The 17,150-nt window shown below is 41.7% G+C and overlaps 1 protein-coding gene across 11 annotated transcripts in view; it reads right to left on the bottom strand.

The window, feature by feature from the left end:
• Nucleotides 1–17,150, bottom strand: part of SEC31A (SEC31 homolog A, COPII coat complex component) — a 100,457-nt gene that overhangs the window by 49,320 nt on the left and 33,987 nt on the right. For 10 of the 11 annotated variants that reach the window (XM_038742509.1, XM_038742510.1, XM_038742512.1 and 7 more), the window contains exons 7-16: nucleotides 16,585–16,727; nucleotides 16,161–16,260; nucleotides 15,518–15,679; nucleotides 13,153–13,305; nucleotides 11,437–11,670; nucleotides 9,381–9,455; nucleotides 6,889–6,927; nucleotides 6,383–6,439; nucleotides 2,467–2,542; nucleotides 1,701–1,879 (exon numbers count right to left, since the gene is read on the bottom strand). In XM_038742509.1, coding sequence (XP_038598437.1) covers nucleotides 1,701–1,879; nucleotides 2,467–2,542; nucleotides 6,383–6,439; nucleotides 6,889–6,927; nucleotides 9,381–9,455; nucleotides 11,437–11,670; nucleotides 13,153–13,305; nucleotides 15,518–15,679; nucleotides 16,161–16,260; nucleotides 16,585–16,727 — 1,218 coding nt within the window. The remainder of the gene's footprint in view (nucleotides 1–1,700; nucleotides 1,880–2,466; nucleotides 2,543–6,382; nucleotides 6,440–6,888; nucleotides 6,928–9,380; nucleotides 9,456–11,436; nucleotides 11,671–13,152; nucleotides 13,306–15,517; nucleotides 15,680–16,160; nucleotides 16,261–16,584; nucleotides 16,728–17,150) is intronic. The other variant, XM_038742514.1, reaches the window with a different exon arrangement.

Here is a 17,150-nt window from a genome sequence, read left to right as displayed (position 1 = left end):
TTGGAGATGACTCGACAGCATAAGACATGAGGCCTTCTAGCAGAGTAAGCGCTAGATTTATTTCCCATAACTGCCCTGCCCTCTGCATTGACTGTGAATCTGGCTGTGTACCCCTTAAGCACTTTGATACTCCTCCGAGTCCCACAGCATTTATGTAAATATTCTTATACTCTTATTACTTCCCTTATCCCTAATCTACTTCTGTCTCCCTCTGGACTGTAAGCACCTTATAGGCAGGGTTCACATCTACCAGCTCTGTTATACTACACGTTCTCTGCACACAATAAATGCTCAATAAATACTACTGATTGATGTGATATCTGTGAATTAGGGAAAATATACCTCTTGTTTCTCCCTCAGATTGTGAGCTCTGAATGGGACAAGGACCTTCTCCAATATGATTATTGTGTCTCAATCCTAGGGCTCAACTCAGTACCTGGTACAAAGTAAACATTTAATACATATCAGAACTTTTACATGTCTGCTTTCTTCATCCATTACTGCCTTAGTGGATAGAGCACATGCCTGGGAGTCAGAAGATCATGGGTTCTAATCCTGGCTCCACCACTTTTCTGCTGTGTGACCTCGGGCAAGTCACATGACTTCTCTGGGCCTCAGTTACCTCATCTGTAAAATGGGGATTAAGAGTGTGAGCCCCATGTGGGACACGGGACTGTGTGAAACCTGAATGACTTGTATCACCCCCAGCACTTAGAATAGTGCTTGGCACATAGTAAGCGCTTACCAGATACCATTATTATTATTATTATTACTCCCCAGCTTGCTCACTTTGTTCCTCCCAAGCTCCTAACTGTACCTGGCTCCTGATCCTCTCACCTTCATCCCCATGCTCAAGCTTTTCTAGCATTAAATTCTCCCTGTCCTTAAATTTGTCACACCACTGCCCTCTCCATATTCAGTCCTCCTAAAAAAAAAATCTCACTTCCTCCTCCATGCCTTCCCCATTTAATCCCCAATAGCTCCTAATGCACAAAGCTTCCAGTTATGTGCAGCAAATGTGGATATGCTTCTTTATTGTATTCAATTATTTATTTTGATTATTTTGGTGACTCTGTAAACAACATCCAAAATCTTAATACACAAATCATGGATTTGAGACTCTTCTCTGAAGCAAAAATAACCCTAAGACTCAGGTGGGCGATGAATTAAAAGTGACCATACTCCCAGTTGTTACTTAGGGAAACCCCAAACTCTTTGCAAATGGAGAGGAATGAAATATCAGAGGAAAAAAGTTATCATGCATTTTCAAATGACCAAACCTTCCAGATGTCTAATGTCACAATTCTGACTAAATTGACTTGACAGCAGTGGCAGAATTAGGATGGACTGGTCAATGACAATTTTGTTTTTTGCTCTTTAATCTTTAATGCCAAAACAGGCTTTTAATGGAAAAAATATATACAGTCTAGCATTTTGGTTTTGACCTTAATTTTGGAAAAAAAAGAAAAAAACCGAAGTATGGATTGGAAATCATGTAGAGCCATTAAACTCTATCCTCTAATTAGTCTGTTACTAGAATGACACGCATATACCCACGGAAATAAAGGAAAAGTGCTAGAAATTCTGGGAGAAATGATATTGAGAAGATTTATGAAGAAGTAAACTTAACCATTAACTACTGAGAAATTAACATTTTAAAGGGGTCTGGCCTGGCTTTCCAGGTTAAACAACATACATACCCTGGTCATTTTGCTTTGAGTTCTTGCAAAGTACTTTTTCTGGGTCTGAGCAAGGAGCTCTTGTCCTCCTGCTATAGCCAATATAATGGCATCAGCCATACGATTATCTCGTAAACAAAGGTCAACGGCACTTTCAAAATTTCCAGTCAACAAAGCCTGGGTAATTAAGCCATCTAAATCTGGAACAGTAAAAAAAAACAAAAAAAACAACCAGCCAGGTTACAAATCACTTTATTCTTTGTCATTTCTGTACACTGAAAAGTATGAAAACCAATCCCTGAATTTTATTACTCTATCAATGTATTCAAGTGTTAGGGCATGTTTGCCTCAGAATATAGTTCATCCCAATACTTAAAAAAAAGAAGAAAATAGAAAAGATGATGTACATTTTGTACATGTTTGCTTTCCTAACAATTTAGTATATTTTTCAAATATTTTATTTTATTTTTCTGTAATTTCCTTGAACACATAGTGTACACTCCTTGAGGGCAGGGATCATGTCTACCAACTCTACTGTACACTTACAAGCACTTAGTACAATGGTCTGGACACAGTAAGTGCTCAGTAAAATCTTTGATTGAAATGATTTTACTAAATCTGAAGTTTTCTATTCCAATTTATGAAGATCATAAATCCACTCACTTGGGAAATGGGTCTCACACACACCAAGAACTAATAGAGTTTCCTTCTAAAAGCAATCACCTGTGAAAACTAATTTTTTTAAATCAATTTTTCAGTTCTAGTCAAAATCCAAATAGATATTTACCTTCATTGACAGAGATATTAAAGGTTCCTTCTGCCATGAGTGGACTTTCAGTCTCTTTCTCCCTTTCTCTGCAGCTCTAAGGGATTGGTAAGAAAAGTTAGCAAAAGTTTCACGGGAAAAAGTAGCAGAAACAAATTGACAGGTAATAATAGCAATAATAATGATGGTATTTGTTAAGCACTTACTATGCGCAAAACACTGTTCTAAGCGCTGGGGAGTTACAAGGTAATCAGCTTGTCCCATATGGGGCTCACAGTCTTAATCCCCATTTTACAGATGAGGAAACTGAGGCACAGAGAAGCTAAGTGACTTGCCCAAAGTCACACAGCTGACCAGTGGTGGAGCAGGATTAGAACCCATGACCTCTGACTCCCAAGCCCATGCTCTTTCCACTGAGCCACGCAATACTGGTTGACATGGCAAATTCTTCTGGGGGCATTTTGCTGCAACCCCACACTACTAATGCTAACAGGTGTAATTCATTCATGAGAAGCAGCATGGCTTAGTGGAAAGAGCAGGGGCTTGGGAGTCAGAGGATGTGGATTCTAATCCCAGCTCCACCACTTGTCAGCTGTGTGACTTTGGGCAAGTCACTTAACTTCTCTGTGCCTCCGTTACCTCATCTGTAAAATGAGGAATAAGGCTGTGAGCCCCATGTGGGACAACCTGATCTACTCTAGTGCTTAGAACAGTGCTTGGCACACAGTAAGCGCTTAACAAATACTATTATTATTATTATTATTATTATCTCAATGCCCTTGTGGCATGTACCAAGGAAATGCTGGCACACTGGGAATTCCCCTCATTCTGCAAATGCAGCACTTGCATTTACGGACTCAATCCTGGGAACCCAGACATCCCACAAGGACCCAGACAGACATCCTACAACACGTTGATCGTGCTTTGAGGAAACCCCTGAATAAACCAAATTCGTAAGAACAGAAAACCTGGGTCAGGGTGGCACAAATAGAAATTTTATACCAAAGACTAAACTGTAATTACATTTTCTTTTTTTAGTGGAATACACACAAAGCCTTCCTTGCATTCTGCACCTGTACTTCTCCCTTCCCCATTCCAAACCCTGCCGTCCAAGAGCTTCCCTATCAGAAGCAGTATGGCATAATGGCTAGAGCACGGGCCTGGAGGTCAGAAGGTCATGGGTTCTAATCCTGGCTCTGCCACTAGTCTGCTTGTGACTTGGTAAGTCACTTTGCTTCTCTGGGCCTCAGTTCCCTCATCTGTATAATGGGGATTGAGATTGTGAGCCCCACATGGGACAAGGACTGTGTCTGACTCAATTTGGTTGTATCCACCCCAGTGCTTAGTACAGTGCCTGGCACATAGTAACCACTTAACAAATACCATCATCACCATTATTATTATAAATCTGAGTTTGACTACTGCAAACCAAGAAATATGACAAACATGAAATCAGTCAATCTTGGGTAATTATCAGACTTTTGAAGTTTGGAATTCATGCACAATTAGTCATCACAACTGACACTCTTCAAATATTTCCATGCAGTTTTTATTTCTTGTCCTAACGGCAACTCGACCTGACAATTACCCTGGGACATTTTTCTGGCTAATATATCTTTCAGGAGACATGTATTTGAAAAGAAAAGCCTAACAAGTTTTTCTGAGTCCCTTCCAAATGTTTCATATTTTAACGAGCAAGTTTCATGACGGATGGTCTATGAGGCTTCTTGTCTTTTAACCAAAACGAGCAAGTAGTCACCCCATTCTCTCTCCCTCACAAAAACAGCAGAAGCCCAAACTGTTCTGGGTCTGTGGTTCCATTTTCAAAATCACCGCTTGGATTTTCCTAGACCTTTACAGGAAACTTGTGAGTGTAACCAGGATCTTTTATATTCTTTGGAATACCAAAGACATCCAAAATCATCTGGACAATCCCCACCCCCAACATCCTCTTCTCCCTCTGACAGGGGTGAATGGAATGTACTCTTAGATTATTCCTTATGTCTTAAAACAAAAATGGTTAAAAGGTCCTGGCATGGAAGTGTGGCCTATTGAGGTGTAGCATATGGAAAGAGCACAGGCCAGAGAGTCAGAGGACCGGGGTTCTAATCCCAGCTCTGCCAGATGTCTGCTGAGTGACCTCAGGTAAGTCAATTGACAGCTCCGTGCCTCAGTTTCCTCATCTCTAAAAGGGGATTCAATTCCTGTTTTCCTTCCTACTTAGACTGCAAGTCCCAGGTGGGACAGAGACCTTGCCCGATCTGATTAACTTGAATTTTACCCCAGTGTTAACAGCGGTACTTGACAAATATCATAATAATAATAATTATTATTGTTGTTAATTATGATAAACTGTAGTCAGACTTTTGAGAAATAATTCTTCCTTGCAATAGCAAGGAAAGTTCTTACTTCAAGAACTCAAACTTGTGTCACTGTCAACTAGGTCAAGCACAGAAGAAAGAAAAAATTATATTAGATGCAAGTTACAGGAAAGGTATGGGTTTAAGTTAATAACGATCTTTTCACAAAGTACATCTGCTCTGGTACGGCACAATCCACAAATAGGTCCAGGTAGGTCTAGTTTGAGGAGAAACGGTTGTGCACGTGTGTGTGTTGTTGGCTAAAGCAAGCTGCTGCTTTCCAGTCTCTGCTCAGCCTCACTTTTTAGAACATTATATTTAGAAACGCTGTGTTTCTTTGTGTTCTTGCTGCCTTACAAAATTTAATCCAGTAAAAAAACAATGTGGTAAGGACACATAGCATTCTGCCAATGGTGGCTCTAAACAAGTACTTAGAAACTTATGAAATGTCAGTCATGATGATTTCTTAGTACTATCTACGCCCTGACCCATGAATTCTGAATCAATGATTACTAAATCATGATTTTTCCCATAGCATGAGGTTCTCCAAGAACATAACCCCTGAATGGTATGAGAATTCTAAGGTCTCGTCTGTCTGACAGGACATTATGTTTCTCGCTGATTTCAGGGCAAGGGTACTGAGAGGCATCCTCTAATGGCAAATGCTAAGGACCATCTGAAAGAAGAAGGGACAAAGGGAAGAAGTGGAGAAGAGTTAGGGAAAGAAGAAAAGGGGAAAAGAGATGAAGAAAGAAGAGAAGAGAGGAAAACCTCTAGTAGAAAGAAAAAGAAAGGACCCTCTGACTCCTAGGAAGAGTACTCAGTGCTATGACATCCCATAAAAGAGCAGGGGAGTAGCAAGTCAGGAGGGATGAGGCTGAATGATGATCATCATCATCATCAATCATATTTATTGAGCGCTTACTATGTGCAGAGCACTGTACTAAGCGCTTGGGAAGTACAAATTGGCAACATATAGAGACATTCCCTACCCAACAGTGGGCTCACAGTCTAAAAGGGGGAGACAGAGAACAAACCAAACATACTAACAAAATAAAATAAATAGAATAGATATGTACAAATAAAATAAATAAATAGAGTAATAAATATGTACAAACACATATACATATATACATGATGATGAATGATGAAAGGGGAACCAAGCTAAGAAAAGAAGAATGAAAACAGCAGTGCTATAACCTAGAGAGGAATACCCAGTGCTGTGACCCAGAGAGAACAGAAAACAAAACATCAAGAAAGCAGAAAAGGGGAAAGAGGAAAGAGAGAGGAGAAAAGGGAGAAGAGTGAAACATCTCAAAAGAGAATTCAGACCCAACAGTACAACCAGAGAAGTGCAGAAAGAAAAGACAAAGGGCTTGTACTGTTGCACATCATCCAGATAAGTCTATCCAGTTCATAATGTCCAACAGATAAAGGTCCCACCACCAGATTTATCAAATCTCCTCTAGTCTCCCCAAACCCTTCTACTTAGAAGCATTTTCCTTAGGTCTCAGTTAAGCAGGTACAAGTTCCAGTGAGTTAGCTGCCAGAGATTAATAAAGATTTTTGAAAAGTACCTGCTCTTCCATAGGAAGGCTGTCTTCCCCATCATTTTGCTCAGAATCTTTGTGACTCTGGGACACAAAACAGATCAGTGACAGATGAAAGAGTTCCAAGGAAAAATTATTAGCGAACAGTGAAAAGAATAGTCCCAATACCAAGACTAATTCAGAGCTAGCTTCAAAAGGAAATGGAATATTTTTGCTCATGAGCAAACACCAATAGAGAAAAACAGAAATCAATGAAAGCAAATCTTTGCCTCTCTCCTTCTCCTCTCCCACCTTACACACCAAATAGGTTTACTTAGTATTCAAATATTTTTTGTATCAAATCAAACCCCAATGTGTACATTTCAAAAAGGAGGAAGAATATGAAGGCTAAGTTGTTCAGTTTTACAATAAGAATTATCAATTCTTATGAAGCTACTTGTAATTTAAAGGGCTTTTTACAACAAAAAAATGAAATACATATGTGTAATAAGAAAAGGCTGGGTTATACAGTTAAGTGTTATTTGTGATTTTACCTCCACAGATGCGTCTTCTTTATCCAGAACTGAGGCAATCTGAAATAAAATAAACCATTAATCTTCTAAGTGGGATTTTTCTTTCAGGATAAACTGTACCATTTTCATCTTTCTTACTGCAATCCTATAGGCAAAATCCAAGAGGCATTCGATGATCAACTAGGGAAAGTCTTTGTTACTCTTAAAGAAAGGAATGACACTATGTTCACTAAATTACCTGGAGTTCTCCTGTTTTTCTTATGTGTCCAATTAGAAAACTGGCCTCAGTAAGTTTAACAGGGAGGGAAGCAGCAGAACCTAACAGAAAGAGCTTGAGCCTGGAAGTCAAGAGGACTTGGGTTCCAATCCAGGTTCTGCTACTTGCTTGCCATATGACCTTGGGAAAGTCACTTCAATTCTCGTGCCTCATTTTCCTCACCTGTAAAAACGGGGATTACCTGTTCTCCCTCCCCCTTAGACTCTGAGCCCCACGTGGGGCAGGAGAGGTGTCCAATCTTATGGGCTTGTATCTATCCCATGCTTAGCATATAGCTTGGCATAGAGTAGGCCTCTAACAAGCACCACAGTTCTTGTCATTATTGGGGAAAACAAGTATTTAATCGTCTTTTACAGAGGAGGAATTTGAGGTAAAGAGAAGTGACTTGCCTAGGATCACACAGCGGGCAAGAACCGGAGGCAAGATTGGAACCCAGGTTCCTTGACTCGCAGGCCCATGCTTTTTCCAGTGCTTAGAACAGTGCTTTGCACATAGTAAGCGCTTAATAAATGCCATTACATTATTATTATTATATTTCCGTTTAGGCCCCGCTGCTTCTCTACACTTTAACTGCTTGCTAACTGTTAACTTATAAAACTCTCCCTTTTACTACAGGGAAAATGGATATACAAAGACAGGAAGTAATTTCCCCAAGATTATATGAGTTAAACAACCTAGGGAGAACGAGCATGACCAACTTCAGCCACAGTCAATCATATCCATTGAAGACTTACTATGTGCAGAGCACTACTAAAGTACAATATAACAGTATAACAAACACATTCCCTGTACACAACAAGCAGTTTAGAGGGGGAGGTGAACGTTTATTACTCTATTTATTTTACTTGTACATATTTACTATTCTATTTATTTTGTTAATGATCTGCATTTAGCTTTAATTCTATTTGTTCTGATGATTTTGACACCTGTCTACGTTTTGTTTTGTTGTCTGTCTCCCCCTTCTAGACTGTGAGCCCGTTGTTGGGTAGAGACCGTCTCTATATGCTGCCGACCTGTACTTCCCAAGTGCTTAATACAGTGCTCTGCACATAGTAAGCGCTCAATACAATTGAGTGAATGAATTTATACAAATAAATTACATATATGCAGGTAACAGGCAGGGATAAATCATAAGAGCAAATCATGGCGATGCAGAAAGTAGTGGGAAAAGAGGAAATAGTGCTTAGTCTGGGAAAGCTTCTTAGAGGAGCTGTGCATTGAATAAGGCTTTGACGATGGGGAGAATATTTTCTGCCGGATATGAAGAGACATGATATCCTGGCAGTTATCCTATCCCACCGTGATTACTGTTTTAGCCTCCCTGCTGACCTTTTTAAGAGCTCAATAAATAAGACTGACTGATACAAGATAACTGGGATGGAAACAGGAAATCATCCCTATTTAACAGATGAGGAAACTGAGGCACAGAGAGGTTAAGTGAAGTTAAGTCCAAAGTCCCCCAACAGACAAGTGGTGGATCTGGGAATAGAATGCAGTCCTCTGACTCCCAAACCCATGCTCTTTCCACTAGGCAATGTTGCTTCACAATTCTGTGATTCCGTTATGGAACAGGAGCCCAGCCTTTGGAAATCTAGGCAACTCCCTAATTTATAGCTACCACTTTCTGTACCCTCGGGTGTCTCTGGGAGCCTCAGTAGTCTGAAATACTTGATATGCCTTTATTAAGGCACTCATTTAATTTAACGCTTTATATTGAATTCTCACTCTGATGATGTGACAACAGCAGTTTGCCATTTTACAAATGAAATATTGCTTAATATTCCTAGTTACCCTTCCCGAGCACCTGTACCAGAGAGAGGAGCGAATGAACAGAGGCAGGACGTGGGCGAGAGGTCAGCGGTAAGTTAGATGAGACCAAGGTACAGTGAATAGGTTGGCATTTGAGGAGCAAAGTGTGTGGTTGTAGTTGTAGTATCTACCCCATTGCTTAGTATGTTGCCTGGCACATAGTAAGCACTTAAAAAACACCATTAAAAGCAAGTAACAGCAAAAAAACCCACCTCAGTGGATGAAGTGCCATGTAGCTTTATAAATAGCTTAGACATGGCAACTACAACAGTGAAACAATGGGACCCAGAATGCTAGTCCCTTCCAATTCAACTAAGGTTCCTGGAAACTTTTAAGAAAATGGTGTTCAGAACTTGGTTCTGAAATGGTCTGTACTTTTGCAATTTTTTAAATCTCTCTCTCTCTCTCTCTCTCCCCCCCCCCTTACCTTCTGTCCTAGGTCATCTTTTCTGTATCCCAGAAGTTCAAGGTATTTGTGGCGGCAATCATCTTCAAAATTCACCTTTTGAAACACAAAAACCAAGCCCCAAATTAAAAATGACATCCTTACAATTGTTTTTGTTTCCTCACATTTGATTCAACTACATAAAGTTTGTTTTGGTTAGTTTTTAGGAGTCAAAACTTCGCTCTCTGGCTGAGAAAGTGTCACAAAGGCAAAGCCTGAGAGACAAGCAGCCTATCAAAAATTTCGCTCTCTGGCTGAGAAAGTGTCACAAAGGCAAAGCCTGAGAGACAAGCAGCCTATCAGAAGCAGATTTTGGGAAGGGGAAGTCCAATGGGAAAACTATTCTGCCATCACAGACCACAACCAGCTGGAATAAATCTGAGACAACAAGAAAACAGTAGGTACAAAAAAGGGTCACAGTCAAGTAATAGATATTAGAACAATCCCCACTAGACCCTTCCAACTCTGCTGTATTATACGTTCCCAAGTACTTAATACAGTGTTCTGCACACAGTAAGCACTTAATAAATACCAAAGACTGATTGAGTGATTGATAGTGACACCCATATTCTGGCATAGGAATTCAAAGAGACTAAGGACTCTGAAAAAATCGAAAAATTGCAACTTCCAGGTTCTGGAGGAAGGGGAAACTTGAATGCCAGGGTTGTCTCCTGTGCAGCTATGGGACACAGTGGCTAATGAGCCCTACCTGCTGCAGAAACTGCTGAACAAGAGTGAGAACTTTGGAAAGACTGTGACACGTCTTTTTGCCTGAAATAGCAAGGGGACCTGAAAAATGCTCCTTCCAAGGGGTTTAACGTGCATTTTATCAATCATTCATTCAATAGGATTTACTGAGTGCTTCCTTTGTGCACGGCATTTACTCAGAACTGGGGAAAGAACAAAAGAGTAAACAAATACAGCTTCCAATCCAAAGACTAGACACTTAAAAAAAATTTTTTTTAAAGTTAAATTTTTACTTGTTTTTGTTATTCTTTAGATTGTATCCCTTATTGTATATGGATTTATCTTCCCCCTATTTATACTGTTAGCTCTTTTGGAACCAAGGATAGTATCTGAGTTGACTCGCATATAATTACCCCAGCTTTTTTAGACAGTGTTGTGCACAGTGTGCTTTATAAATATTACTAAGATTCAAGGTTGTTTTTAAGTCCTAAGATTTTATTTGTTCCTTGCACGCCTCAATAAAATTTAGAAATTGCTTGCCCCCAAACCTCCTGCAAAGTATCATATTTCTAAGCTCTCCACAGGTTTACAAAACTTATTAGTAAAGATGTTTTTTAAACAATGCTTGCTGAACAGTCTCTTGGCATATTTAAAGAGGCAGCAGAATAATAATAATAATGGCACTTGGTAAGTGCTTACTATGTGTGAAGCACTGTTCTAAGCGCTGGGGGGGAGATACAAGGTGATCAGGTTGTCCCCCGTGGGGCTCAGTCTTCATCCCTATTTTCCAGATGAGGTAACTGAGGCACAGAAGTGAAGTGACTTGCCCAAGGTCACACAGCGGACAAGTGGCAGAGCCGGGATTAGAACCCACGACCTCTGATTCCCCAGCCTAGGCTCTTTCCACTGAGCCACGCTGCTTCTCTATTCAGAAGTTAGCATATTCTATTATATTATAGTTATAGAATATAACTTCTGAGTTCTCAATTGCCCAAATATTTCAGAGAGGATAAAAACACTGACAACCAGCATAGCCTAGTGGCTTTAGCAGCCAGGGAGTCAGAAGGACCTGGCTTCTAATCCCAGCTCTGCCACTTCTCTGCTGGGAGACCTTGGGCAAGTCACTTAACTTCTTTGTGCTTCAGTTACCTCTTCTGTAAAATGGGCATTTATGCTATAAGCAACACGTGGGACAAGGATTGTGTCCAATCTGATTAGCTTATACCTACCCCAGCACTTAGTACGGTGCCTGGCACATAGTAAGTACTCACTAACTACCATTAAACTACCATTTAACTACCATTAAAAATTTTTTGAAAAACCCATAGGGTTTTTAAATTGTAGGCCTTACCTTCAAAAAAGACCACACGTTTTTCTCAAAATCTGTTGGGGAACTTTCAATTTTTTTCTGACAGTAACTGACAAACCCTAAGGTCTGAACAGCTTGTTGCAGTTGATCTGAACGACTGAGGAACTCCTTTTCTGTGACAACTTGACTGATGTAGACGTGGTGCTGCTGTTGCTGCTCAACTCCCTGATGCTGCTGCATTTTGAGGTTCTCAAATGTAACCAACTTGCCTCCAAACTAGAAAGTAAAACACAAAGTTCAATTGGCAGGAAAACACAGAATCTGACAACATATACTTCCTGAAGACGGCCAGGAAAACGATCCCAATACAAATGCACGCAGATCCAGTTTCAACAAGCTATCTTAGGGCCAATGCACTTTGGCAACTTCCGGAAAATCCACTGCATCTTCCCCTGATAGAGTAGCCCACAAAATTAGCTACAAGGAACACTACAGGCCTGGCAATGATTGAAAGGAAAAGCAAGAAGTTCCACATTTTGACTGGCTGAAAATGTCTGCCTGATAGTTTCTGAATCATCTTTACTAAGAGGGTGAGGGTTAGGATTATAATAATAATGATATAATAATTGTGATATCTGCTAAGAGCATACTATGTTCCAAGCACTGTACTGAGCACTGGGACAGGCAGAAGATATTCAAGTCAGACCCAATCCCCATCCCAAACGGGGCTCACAGGAAAAATGTGTACTGAAACCCTTTTTTACAGAGGAGAAAACTGAAACACAGAGAGGTTAAATGACTTGCCAAAGGTCACACAGAAGGCAAGTGGTAGAGCCAGGATTAGAAAACATGTGCTCTTTCCTCTAGGCCATGAAGCAAAGAGGTAGCCAGAAGAGCAGGGATACAGAAGGAAAAAACAGCCTAGAATCCTTTTTTCTGCCTGAGAAGCATTGTGGCCTAGTAGAAGGAACACAGGCTCAGGAGTCAGAGGACATGGGTTCTAATTTGCCACTTGCTTGCTTTGTGATCTTGGAAAACTAACGTAACTTCTCAATCTCTCAGTTTCCTCATCTGTCAAATGGGGATTACTGTTCTACCGCCCCATTAGACTGCAAGTCCAATGTAGGACAAGAACTCTGTCCAGTCCAATTGTTTTTGTACTTACCCCGGCTCTTAGCACATTGTTTGATATATATAGTACATGTTTAACAAAGTCCACAATACTAATTATTACTATTACTAGATATTATTGGGTTCCATTCACCCAGTTCCTGGAGAGAAACCAAGTTCTCACTTCCCCTTGCATCCAGCCTCTCCTTCCTTCTCCCTCCTTCTGATCTTCCACTGATTTGGGCCAGAATACAGGCTCCTGCCTAGTCCTGTTGTTTCTGAGGAGGAAAACTCATTCTGCCCCGTCTTTTTCCGATCACAAACCAAGCCAGTACCCTGATCCACATACCAAAGAAATCAATCTCCAGGTTGTGGCCTGCGGACCCTCAGAGATTTCAAGTGGCCTTGCCCCCCACATCTCTAGACCCTTCCAATGACTTTGTGTTCCTTCCCATGGCTTCTCATCCACTTCATAAAAGCAATGGCAGAGCAGATGCTACTTTGGCACTGTCATGTCAATAAAGGAAGGACTGACAAAGACCCATGCCATCTTTGCATAACTCACCCTCAGGCAACAGTGCACTGTGAAAAGTCCAGGCAGGACCAAGTACTCCCCAAGTCAAAGCCACTTGAGTCGAGTCCACTTACTGAAAAGGAAGCTCCAAGAGGCCTGCGGATCCATTTGGGAGGTTTCTTCAATGGCAGAAGGGTGCTCGGTGAGGTTGTCGGCTGTGGAAGCTGCAGTGGGGGAAGGGGCTGTCCTGTGCCAAAGGGATCGAGACTTCCAAAAGATGATGAAAGCTGAAAAAAACAAGACACGTGAGCACACCATTTCTGCAACTTACTGCAAATGCGTGAGATATTTCACAAACTCTAGCCCTACTTTGGCCACGCCTCATGAACTGAAGGTGCATAAACCCAAAACATAATAGGGTGGTGAGCTGCGAGTCAAAAACACTCCCTTGTCTGGAAGTGGGGAGGGTGGGAAGCAGGCATTCCTAGGGGTAGGGGTGGTAGCAAGCAAGGCACAGCCAGGACAGGGTCACTGCTTCTGAAATGGATGCAGCAGCAGCCTTGATGCCACCGTAGCAAATAATAAAGTACATGTGCACGAGCTGCACAACTAAGGAAGTAGTGGCTTGAAAGCTGCAATTTGGCCAGTTCTGCTCTAGTCTTAGAACAGTGCTTGGCACATTGAAAGCGCGTAACAGATACCATCATCATTATTATTATTAGTCTATGAGAACTGGGGAAGTAGCTTTTCATTTCAACGGTGAGGCAAACTTGGGGCAGGGCCGGGGGAAAATGAGAGCGAGCTGAGCATACAGTAAGGGAGACAGATAAGCAAAAACACACATAGGGCCAAGGAGGAGTACTTGTGTACGGCTGGAAGAAGCAGTGTGGCCTAGTGAATAAAGAATAAGCTGGGGAGTCGGAAGGACCTGGGTTCTACTCCCGGCTCCTCCACTTGTCTGCGGTGTAACCCAAGGCAAGTCACTTAACTTAATAATTATGGTATTTGTTAGGCGCTTACTATGTGCCAGGCACTGTTCTAAGTGCTGGAATAATGGTATTTGTTAAGCACTTACTTGATGCCAGGCACCGTACTAAGCGCTCAGGTGGGTACAAGCAAATGGGGTTGGACACAGTCCCTGTCCCACATGGGGCTCACAGTCTCAATCCCCATTTTACAGATGAGGTAACTGAGGCCCAGAGAAGTAAAGTGACTTGCCTAAGGTCACACAGCAGACAAGTGGCAGAGCCCAGATTAGAATCCATGACCTTCTGATTCCCAGGCCCGTGCCCTATCCACTATACAACTTCTTTGTGCTTCAGTTACCTCAACTGTAAAATGGGATTAAGACTGTGAGCCCCACGTGGGACAGGGACTGAGTCCAACCTGTTTAGCTTGTATCTACCCCAGTGCCTAGAACAGTGCTCAACACATAGTAAGCGCTTAACAAATACTATCATTATAATTATTATTACCTTATATCTACTCCAGCACTTAGAACAGTGCCTGACACACAGTAAGGACTTAATACCATAAAAAAAAAACCACAGATACAGGACTGGCCCAGGAGGAAAGCGCAGACCTGCAAACAGGGCTCGACCCTGTCACAGCAAGAGATGGGAAGGCAGGTCAGGCAGCCCCAAAAATACTGGGGTCAAAACTAATGGTTTTGTTCCCCCAGTTCCAATCTAAAGGGAGTGGTGGTTCCCATCTCCCCACTGCCATGAGCTGAAGACCCAAATTAGCATTCTTAGCTGATTCATTTTTTCAACTGTATTTGAGTGCTTACTGTGTGCTGAACACTGTACTAAAGCACTTGGGAAAGTACAATACAGTGATAAACAGTGATGTTCCTTGTCCACAATGAGTCCAAAGGGAGGGGAGAGTAAATACAAGTAAATACAAGTAAATAAAAGTACATACATGTACATAAGTGCTGTAGGGCTGGGAGGTGGGGAAGAGCAAAGGGAGCAAGTCAAGGCGACAGAAGGGAGTGGGAGATGAAGAAAAGTGGGGCTTAGTCTGGGAAGGCTTCTTGGAGATGTGCCTTCAATAAGGCTTTGATTGGGGGGGGTTACTGCGAAGGGTAATTGTCTGATGGATTTGAGGTGGGAGGGTATTCCAGGCCAGAGGCAGGACATGGGCAAAACAGGTGAGAGCCAGGCACCGTGAGAAGGTTAGCACTAAAAGAGCAAAGTGTGTGGGCTGGATTGTAGAAGGAGAGAAGAGAGGTGAAGTAGGAGGGGGCAAGGTGATTGAGTGCTATAAAGCCAATGGTGAGGAGTCTTTGTTTGATATGGAGGTGGAGAAGCAACCATTGGAGTTTTTTGAGGAGCAGGGTGAAATATCCTGAACGTTTTTGTAGCTGGGCAGCGAGCAAAGTATGGACTGGAGAGGGGGGCGGGTCACGATAAAACACAATCTCCTTTCCCTCTAGGTGAAGGGAAAAAACTTGATTATCCCCATCACAACTTTGGAAATTCATTATTTTTCTAATACCTTGTCAGCATGTTTCTGCCGTAAGCCATCTGTGCTCCCTCCCATAATGGAATAAATGCTAATATGTCCATCAAAGGAAGCAGCCGAGAGGACAGCTGGGTTTCTGGGGCACCACTGAATGTCGAAACACCACTGTGTATGTGTAGGGAGCTCATACAGCATCTAGACAGAAAATAGTTCAACAAAAAATAATGTTACCACCGACCAAAATACGATCATATATATGTCACTGACCTCTGAGAAGATGAACGTTTATGGATTGATTGATTTTTAAAACTGAATTAATCCTCACCCTGTGCCGGGTGACTGGGCCGAGTGCTTCCCTTTACCCTAAATAACCGAGGAGACTGAGGTAGAGAGGGTGTCTGTTAAAACCACACTGTCACAATTGTGTTTATGTGGTAATCCGCTCTCAGATGCTGTATAGGTTTACAGAAACCTAGAGATGAGTACTTAAACTTTTAAGCCCTGTCTTCAAGAAAACAATATTCTAAGACACACTAATACAGTCTGTGATAGACTCTGCCATGAATGGCCAATTTTTTCATTTCACTTTCAGTGAGAAAGACTTTCACAGAGTTTCAAATAATCGATGGTGATAAAGGTGATATAAAACAGGATTAAAAGTAATTTGTACACTCACCTCTCCTGTGTTTGGGTTGCAGCAGAGAATTTTAGCATCTTTTCCGCAGCTTAGCAGCAGCTCAGGATCTGCCATGCTCCAAGCAATAGCCAAAATGCCCCTGAATGAAGAGGCACAGGACAAGAAGAATGATACTTAATTTGCCAAAGCAAGTCTTTGCACACAAAAGCTTGAATGATTTTCTAACTTGTTTCTGAACCAAAGAGTCTACAGTCTTTTCCCCTCTTTCCTGAATTCTTCCTCAGAGGGAGCTATTACTGATCCAATCTTCTTCTAGAAAGGGAGGGGTAAAAAATGCAGGGGGAGAGAGGCAAGAGAACTGCTATATACTTTAAGGGATCCCTTTAAGAATAAAAGAACTCTGAGACTCAGAGCAGACAAAACAAAGCAGGTAGCTGCAGCCCTAAGGGGAGAGGACAAATACCTTGCATGATTCTCCAGGACACGAAGAGGAGAAGAAGCAAAACGAAGGTCCCACATCTGGATCACGGGCAGCCTGTCGTCTTCAGAGGCAAGAACCATCTGAGTGGCAACATCAGGGTGCCACGCCAGTCCTGAACAATGCATCTGCAGATATTTATTACAATTTAGCCATTATCTCAAACTCACCAAAATCAAAGTGAAGCTAGGTGACTGCTTCTTTGTATGAACATGAAAAATGAAGAGCCTCTAGCTTACAACCAATTGCATCCCTGCAGGACCTGTTTCAGGTTCTGTTGGATGGTGGTGGCCTGGTCAATCTTGTCTCCTTGGTGTCCTCAAGTGTCCCCAGCTCAGCACAAACCCTCCCATCTCCAGCCCTGCTTGACCTATTTTTAAACTGGAAAGGCAGTGTGTGTTGAAGGTAAAGGAAGGAGATGGAAAGGGATAGAATTCAATTTTTTTAAATTAAGCACTTAGTGCTTTGGGCCCATGCTCAACTTGCAGTGGGCACCAAGGAAATGGATAATTTGTACAACGAATAAAATGGACTTGCCTGCTATGAGATCA

Source organism: Tachyglossus aculeatus, unplaced genomic scaffold, assembly GCF_015852505.1.
Source record: "Tachyglossus aculeatus isolate mTacAcu1 unplaced genomic scaffold, mTacAcu1.pri scaffold_12_arrow_ctg1, whole genome shotgun sequence".
Taxonomy (NCBI): domain Eukaryota; kingdom Metazoa; phylum Chordata; class Mammalia; order Monotremata; family Tachyglossidae; genus Tachyglossus; species Tachyglossus aculeatus.
This window is presented reverse-complemented; position numbering and strand designations above follow the sequence as displayed.